The sequence below is a fragment of the Delphinus delphis genome, chromosome 2 (genome assembly GCF_949987515.2).
Source record: "Delphinus delphis chromosome 2, mDelDel1.2, whole genome shotgun sequence".
Taxonomy (NCBI): Eukaryota; Metazoa; Chordata; class Mammalia; order Artiodactyla; family Delphinidae; genus Delphinus; species Delphinus delphis.
Window position 1 is genome coordinate 74,676,359 of NC_082684.1, and position 8,869 is coordinate 74,685,227.

At 48.1% G+C, this 8,869-nt stretch overlaps 1 protein-coding gene across 1 annotated transcript; it reads left to right on the plus strand.

Moving 5' to 3' along the window:
* The first annotated feature begins 316 nt into the window (after nt 1–316).
* CIROP (ciliated left-right organizer metallopeptidase) lies at nt 317–5,647 on the plus strand. Its single transcript, XM_060002015.1, is given in 18 exon segments — nt 317–485; nt 488–562; nt 565–717; nt 842–935; nt 1,027–1,078; nt 1,281–1,448; nt 2,124–2,246; nt 2,454–2,538; nt 2,681–2,749; nt 2,752–3,057; nt 3,234–3,303; nt 3,372–3,468; nt 3,574–3,739; nt 3,742–3,845; nt 4,239–4,342; nt 4,344–4,435; nt 4,611–4,809; nt 5,437–5,647. Coding segments are annotated over 18 exon segments (2,337 nt in total).
* The last annotated feature ends 3,222 nt before the right edge of the window (nt 5,648–8,869 follow it).

The window sequence follows — 8,869 nt, forward strand, 5'->3', positions numbered from 1 at the left end:
CACACCATTATGTTAACCCCAGGTTTTTAGTTCTAAGAAGGTTCCAAGGTTGTCCACTCAGAATGGCAGAAGAATCAGGCTGAGACGGAAGAGGGATAGGAGAGTTCCTTCATGGATGAGGCAGGCTTCTCTTTGGAAAGGTCAGTTGAGGCCTCAGGAATGAATACTGCCCCCCTCCAGCTCTCTACTTCTGGCACCCCAGGGAGGAGAGGTGGGGGGCTGCAGCTTTGGCCCTTGTAGTAGTTCACATCGGACCTCTTGGCAGGAGCTATAGATTTACTCAACAACACTCAAATATTGACAAAATAATGCAAGCATGGTGGAGGAGCTTTGGAAAGAGATGGTCAAAAGAGGAAAGCCAGAAATAAGTAAGGCGGGGAAAAAGGGAGTAGAAGGCTGGATCCAGGGCAGCCTATGGAAACATGTTTGCAAGACGTTGCTGCTGCAGCTGCTCCCCCTGGGGAGGTGTCTACATGACAAGACACACGTTTGAGCTTTCTCAGGCCCTGTTTCTCCCGACTTCCCCCAAATTTCCGTTCTCCCTCCCTCACCCTCCCTGGCTCCAGGATCCTCAACCTCTCCGAATCCAAACCTGCCATATGGGAGATCCTATATCAGAGGGAGCTTGGGGTCCTGAGGGAGGCAGGGTGAGAGGGGGATCCCAAGCCCTGGCGGCAGGGCGAGAGGCTGCTCAGCGGCTCCAGGGTGTCCTAGCAGGTGAGTGGGAGAGCAGAGGGCTCCGGAGGACTGAGGGGCAGAGAGGGCTAGTGCAGCAAGGCCACACAGAAAAGAAACTGACGTCTAGGATGTTGAGGTGAAACTGATCTATCGTCTTGTTAAGCCCCTCCAAGGCAAGGACCCCTGCTTCTGCGTCGAGACCCTGCACAGTACTGCCATGCTGTCTGAGGAGACCCAGACACCCCAAACTACCACAGGTGAGTTCATGTCATTGAGAGTGTATACAACACCTCTTCAGGGATACCCAGAAATGTCTCCAGCTCACCTACAGGTATTCATTCTTGCCAGGTGCAGCCTCCTGAAACCAGGATACCAAGGACAGAGTTGCTTGGGGGCCAAGGTGAGAATGACTTAGCAGATTTGGGGATCTGAAGATCTCTAGCTTGCCTAGATCTCTACAAGACCACCAGCATCAGAATTACTTAAGGTGCTTCTTAACAGTGCAGATCCCTGAGCCCCCTCTCCCCCTGACAATTTATTAAATCAGAGACTGGAGGAGAGCAGGGGAGAAGACTCCCTATTCTAACCGTCCACTAAGCCAGATGTGACATTTCACTCGCTGTCACATCCCTGATGCCCATCTCCGTGGTTATGCCTTGTGGCCAGAGCAGGAACCCTCACAGCTAATCCAGCCAGGTGGGTCTGGGGTCCAAAACACTGATTTTCTTCTGTATGTGTGGGTTGCCCACACTTCCAAGTGCCACCAAGAGGTGAGGTTCAAATCAAATTCCTTTGCCCGGCTCTGCTTCTCAATCTTAAATGTCATGGGAAAGGGTAGGGAGCATACAAGCAGTTTTTATTAAATTGGACTTCCCTGGTGGCGCAGTGGTTAAGAAACCACCTGCCAACGCAGGGGACACAGGTTTGATCCCTGGTCCGGGAAGATCCCACGTGCCGCAGAGCAACTCAGCCCGTGTGCCACAACTACTGAACCTGCTCTCTAGAGCCCACGAGCCACAACTACTGAGCCCATGAGCCACAACTACTGAAGCCCGCGTGCCTAGAGCCCGTGCTCTGCAGCAAGAGAAGCCACCGCAATGAGAAGCCCGCGCGCTGGGACGAAGAGTAGCCCCCGCTCACTGCAACTAGAGAAAGCTTGCACAGCAACGAAGACCCAACGCAGCCAAAAATAAAGTTAAATAAATAGAAGATTTAAAAATAAATAAAATTCCACAAGTCGCGTGGCACAGCCCCCCCAAAAAAAATTGTGCTTATTTGGGGTAACTTGGGGCATGCTGATGAAGTTTGGTTGGGGGCTGAAAAACCTCCAAGCCATCCCTTGGTACCACCCCTGCCAAGTTTCCTGGGCCTCCATTTTCAGGAAGACTTCTGCGTTACCCCAGTCCCCTCCTTTCCGCCCTCACCTTGTCCTGGCCCATCCACAGCCCTCTATCGTAACCTGTGCTGCCTGCTGCCAGCTGGACTCAGAAGACAGGCCCCTTGCTGGTACGATTGTCTTCTGTGCCCATCTCACCAGCCCCAGCCTCAGCCACAGTGACATGGTCATGGTGACTGCTGCATGATGAATAGGAAGAAGCAAACAGGTTGGGGAGGGAGCGAGCACAGGTCACTCAGCTTCCCATGAAGTGGAAGGACCTCCTCAGGGTGCAATAGAAGGTACCTCCAGCTCTAAGAAGAGCTGATTGTGCAGAGGGGCGAGAGAGTGCAGTCCGTCCTACTGCGGTCCCCTTCACTCTGCAGTCATTTGTCCTCAGGCCACACTCCATGAACTGCTCCATGCCCTGGGTTTCTCTGGACAGCTCTTCGAGAAATGGAGGGATTGCCCTTCAGGACCCAGAGGTAAATGAGAGGAATGAGGACAATGTCTCCTCACAACATCAACCAGAGAGAACCACTGTTCTCTCACCAACTCCTTCCTTTCAACTCTTCCTGACCCTTCTGAGGTCTCCCTCTCCTCAGATGCCTTCTTCCCTTTCTATACTCAGCGAGAACTGTTCTACAAGTCAACAAGTGACAAGGCGAGATGAGTGGGGACAGCTGCTTCTCAGCACAGCCTGGCCCAACACTTGGGACTGCTAGGGGTTTCACTGGGCACTCCCTTGGAAGAAGAGGTGAGGATGAGAACACTTTGGGGTGATGGAAGGAAGAGGGAACGGTCAGGTGGCACCAGCTATCTCCTCCCAAGGGGCCCTTTGTCTTCACACTGGGAGGCCTGACTACTCCAGAACTGTATAATGACTGCTACCTACGATGGCGCCCAGCACACTCGGCTTGACCCAATCACTCTCGCTGCCTTCAAAGACTCAGGCTGGTACCAGGTCAACCACAGCACAGCAGAGGAGCTGTTGTGGGGCTGGGGTCAGAAATAAGGGAGAATTGCAGAGGGCACTCATGACCCGAGTCAGCTTGGGGGGAGTGAGAGAGGTTGGAAGGGATTATCTGCTGCTAAAGTGTAATTGAAGCTGTGAGCATGGCTGGCCCTGACGGGTCTGGGGGCTTCATTTCTTCTGAGGGCTCTTCTATCTCTCAAGCAGGGTCTGGCCTGGAATTTGGCCTGGTGACCACCTGTGGAAATGGCACCTCAGACTTCTTCTGTACTGGCAAGTGCGTGTGCTGAGGGGCTGCACAGCTGTCAGTGATTCTAGTGTCACTCTACCGTCCCCTACACACAGCAGACTGGGCTGCCACTACCTGCACCTGGACAAGGGAAGCTGCTCCTCAGACCTCATGCTGGAAGGCTGATGCAGGTATCAGCTCTTGGCCAATGGGGTGGGTAGACTAGAGAATGGGGAATGAAACCGAGTGGGGCTGGAGAGGAGTCTCCTTCTAAGGCATCTGGACAAACAGTATTCTACCTTCTGCCCTGCCCTTCAGAGTGAATGCTGGAGGAAGGAAAATGGATTCCCACCTGCGGCGGAGAATCCCCATGGGGAGATCTACCATCCCCATAGTTGTTGCTTCCTTGCCAACCTCACTTCACAGATGCTTCCTGGGGACAAGATCAGGCATCCCTCTCAGATCCCACACCTCAAGGAAGCAAACCCCCTGGCCACTGCTACTTACATCAGTGCACGGAGAGGGGAGTGTACAAGGTGCAGGTGGAAGGATCACCCTGGGTCCCATGCCTTCCAGGAAAGGCTATTCAGGTGGGTATCAGAAGTGGAATAGCTGTAGCACACTGGCAAAAAGTTTGGAAGTGCTCTTATGGTAGTACCATCCAATGTGCTTTGATGTTCATTAAATTTTTTATTATTATTGGAGTATGGTTGATTTACAATATTATATTAGTTTCAGATGTACAACATAGTGATTCAATATTTTTATAGATTATACTCCATTTAAAGTTATTATAAAATATGGGCTCTATACCTTGTGCTATACGATATATCCCTGTAGCTTCTTTATTGATGTTCATTTATTTTTTACTAAGTACCCTACTGAGTCCATGAATCTGATTTAGAATGTACATTTTCCTTAGAAGGAGGGCTTGAGCAGGTGACTGAGGCTATAACTATACCCTGCTACATATTTATTTGTAGATACCTGGGAACAATGGCCATCTCTTCTGTCCCTGGGGTTGGCTCTGTTACACAAATGAAGGTACCGATGCTATCAATATTACTTACCCAGCTATAAGTCTTTCAACCTGACCTATTATTTAGCTGGGCCCCCCCAGGCCACTCCCTGGGGAAGGAAGAGGGCGAAGAGCTAACTGAAGCAGTCCTACAAGGCTCTGGTGAGCACTGGTGGGTAAATCAATGGTTCAGGCTAAGGGTTTATACAGTGGGCCAAGGAGAATGTTCAAGTCCTTTACTTGATAACCCTCCTCTAAAGACCTTCCGTTCATCCCAGTCCCAAGCCTGCACCTGTTTCATGAGATATACTCTTCCAGGGACTATACTTCCATTAAGAGATCCAAACGTCCATTTGGCGCTATTTCCACAGTCTCTTGATTACCACCAGTCTGGTCTTCACTGTGCATATGTGGAAATCCCCTGGCTGCCAAGGGCCTTCAGCTGGTATGCTGCACAGGGCCCTGACCCTGACTCTCTGGAAGAAACCTCTAGAAGTATATTATGGAGGAGCCACCTTTACCATAGAATACAGCAAGTAAGATAACATTCCAAGGAGTTTTCTTTCAAATTCCTGGAATCCAGATATTTGAAACTATATTAAGCACTCATTCATACATACACTGTCCTATACAGTTAATATTTCAGAAAACAAGGATCCCTAACATGGTGCCTATCACCATGGGACACCTCTCTCCCCAGCAGTAATAGAGTTCACCTATCTCTAGGACATAGGGCTCCTAGTCCCCTTCTTTTCTTTTTAATGAATTTTTTTTTCTTTTTTGGCCACACCATGCAGCCTGTGAGATCTTAGTTCCCTGACCGTGGATCTAACCTGGGCCCCCTGTAGTGGAAGCGCAGAATCCTAACCATTGGACGGCCAGGGAATTCCCCCTTTCTTTTCTTAAGCACTACCCAGGCAACTTGCCTGAACACTATAGTCTTAACTCTTCCCCTAAGCCATTTCCTCCTTCCAACAATTTAAGTTGCTGGCAGTCTTGGATCTTGGTCTTCTTCCTTTCAGGTTCTATATCCCCTTATTGATTTCCCGTTCAGCTTACTGTTTGGATGAAGAATGAGTTCTAGGTGTTAAAATAAAGGTAGGGCACTTCACCTCCTAGGCCTAGGCATTATTCCAGGCCAAATATTACCCCTACATCCCTAGGTTTCTAGTTACCTCAGACCATAATCCTTCCATGACCCACCTCGGTCTGTCCATGGGACTCTACCTAATGTCGCTTATCCTGGTGGTTGCACTGGGAACCATGGCCTATCAGAAACGAGCTACTCTTCAGGTGGGACCTTCTGCCCCTTACCATTCACTAGAGCCCCAAGGCGCAACAGGGGGCCCAGTTGGAGGAATGAGTGAGGTGTGATGTTACCCAGAGCATGACACAGGTTAGGGCAGAGATGATTTCTTAGGAGAAACTGGATGGAAAGTCGATCTATTGTCTATACTTAAGTTCTACTTTTCTCAGAATGCCTCCTTCTGTGTATATCAACATTACACTAGCCTTGCAATGAAAAAAAGGTAAAGACTTACGGTTCTGAAAATCTGTTCTTTATTTTGATACAAAAAATAAACCCTTCAACCTGTAAAGAATGTCACTTGTTTTCATATTGTTGTAAAGCAAACTTATAGAATAGGAACATCTGCTACCAGCTCCAAGGATGTCATATATACTTTAGAAAAAAATCATTGCTACTTGGATTCATACCAACATCAGTGTGGAGGAAGGAGTAGCTAATTATCTCCACCTCCTGATTTTTCCATAAGTTTACTAAATCATCACTAGGAAAGCTAGTAGTTGGGATATCACATAATTATGCCAGAATTTGGTAACAGTGGTGAAAGCAGCCATCTGAATCCAGCTAAATTATAAGAACATGACCTTTTATTGTCCTTCTCTCTTGTTTCTGGAGTAGAAGGGCTCTATTTTATACCCCTATGGGCCGGCAGTAGGCTTGAGTTATAATGTGTAGATTCCTTTCGGTTATAGTTGTAAAAGAAGCCTTTAAATTCTTGAGGGTTTGACATCTCTTGGAAGGAAGTAAGCTAGGAGACAGATTGCTGATCTGGATTTGCTTAGATGGAAAACATTTACACTAGGAATCCAGTTGATCGGCTGTTGAAATCACCAGGCTTGTATTGGTCAGCAAGTTCAGTCAGCTGATCGGGACACCATCCCCAGGCCTTTAAGTGATACATTTGAAGTTCTCATGGTAAAGTTGTGGCCTCGGCTCCATTAGCTCTGGTTATCTTCTTTGATTTTAATGCCTATCAGTCTTTACCAGCGGTAGCAGCCACTGCTTGGTAAAACTTTGCCACGAAGTCTGGCTCACTGATCTCCAGCTGCCTGACAAATTCATTGCGCTCCTGCTCAGCCCAACCTCGAAACCACTGATCCCAAAGACGTAGCTGGCACTCAAAGATACAAGGTGGTCGGTTTGCTCCAGACACGCTAAGCTGCTCCAGACTTTCCAGCAGTGGCTGCAATTTTCCCGGTACTGCCTTAGCTACCAGGTCCTGTAGGAAACGTTCACGCTGAGGACCTGACCAGCTGGCAAACCAGTGAAGAATACACTTCATCTCCTGGGAAGTGATGTAAGACATTGGGGGAGGGGAAGAGTTAGAAATATTGTCTGGTACCGAGGGTAAGGGAGAAGGGAAGGGTAGCGGCATCGAAGAGGAAGATGATCCCAGTGGCATCCTGAAACATAAGAGCACTGTTATATACTCTCTGGATAGAGCAACCAAAATACAGCTTCCCAACAACACAGAATCTTATCACACTCCATCAACGTCTACAAAGAAAATTACTTTTCACCAATTTGGTTTACAGAAAAACAACAGGGTCCTTTATTTAGGTTATTATCCAACTTAGACAAGGTACTCAAGAATAACCTAATTTCATTATTTGCCAACCTTCCTCTCTCGTTTTCAAACCCATTACCCTTCCCAACCACTGCCTCCCTCCATCATTCTTATAAACAATCCAAAAATAACCAAAGTATTCCTTGTTCATTCTTTACCACCTAATTCTATGTTCCAGATTCAGTAAAGAAAAAAAACCAACGATTAATATTGGTCCAACACATCTTCCCTAAAATGAAAAAAAGGTACACATTTTTTAATTTACCAAGCAGCTGGTCAGGGCCTAGATGCTAATCATTCCAGAGCTATCAACAGAAGGAAAAAAAAGAAAGGGAAAACATCATATATGACGAAAGAGCCTTCTCCGCAATGTGCATGTAGCCTCTGAAATATGCCAAGAACTTCATAACTCCATTATTTTCTTATATTTCCTGTAAAGCACCAGGAAAAATTAAAGAGCAGAGTTAGTGAAGGCGCCTTGTCCAAAATAAGATAACAAAGTAAGAAAAACAGAAGAAGCCAAGTGTTTATTCAGTACTGAAAAAACAGTCTAATTGGTTTGTTGGCTTAGGGATCTAACAACTGTTATACTGTTGTAGCTGTGTGACAATTCATGTCTGAACAATTTTCCTTCATGTTTAATATAATACCTATTGATGACTTGCCATTGATTCGCATCACTAATGCAACTGGAAGGTCAGCCAACTTGAATAGTTTTCAAATCCCACAGTTTGAATCTCTAACAAGGAAAACAAACTACTTGTTTACGACCTATTTTACTGTTTGTGTTTCTTCTGCTCTAAGTTGGAGTGTTTGTAGTGACAAAGGAACCCCGAAGCAATTAACATCAGTTCTGTACCAAAACGGTCCAGCCGAGGTTGCCTTTTCACAGTGGCCCTACAAGAAGCAATTCCTCCTAAAGGAATTTTATTCTCTTACTCGAAGAAAGGGCTAACTTTTCCCGAGTCTTGCGACATGGCTTCCACGGCAAGCTCAAGTTCAATTATCACGAATTAGTTCACAGGCTGGGTCGAAAGACACGGTGCTGCCGCTTGCCACTTTGGAGGCCACGGAGCCTGGCATTCCGTGGTCCCAAAGAGCAACGTAGCCTTAGATGGGAGTGGCGGGGATTCGGAGGATGGGAGGCGGCAGCTGTTTCCGTAGGGGAGCGGGAGGCTTGCCCTACTAAGGGCAGCCCGTAAACACCGAGTCTGACCCGGCCCAGGGAGGTACTTCTACCCCGCTTACCTCCCCTTTCCTCTCACAGGGCACCCGGAGACCGTCACAAGAGTGTTTAGACTTCAACTATCGCCGCCGCTTCCAGGTTTCCTAAAAACCCTAAGGAGGGCCAGCCGGGAAGCCCACGCACTTCCGGTCCCGGACCAGCCCCAAACACCCAAGCGCCACAGCGTCTCAGCCTTAGGTCCGGAGATAGCCGAATAATTCCGATTATGGTTATGCCAGAGTCGAGAGCTTCCGAACAGATTCGATTCAAAGCCTCGGTAAGACGAAGAGAACCGAGCTCTGAAAGCAGGATGAGGGAGGGGGAGCGACTAGGAGGATGGAAAGAACCAATTGGTGCCGATGTGGAGACGGAAACACCCGAGAATTTCCGGAGGAGCCCGGGGAGTTCTGAGTGGTAATCGAGGGGTTGACTATGGAAGTGGGCGGGGCCAACTCGGTACGTTCGAAGGGCGTTGGCGGAAATTACCGAAGATGCCCG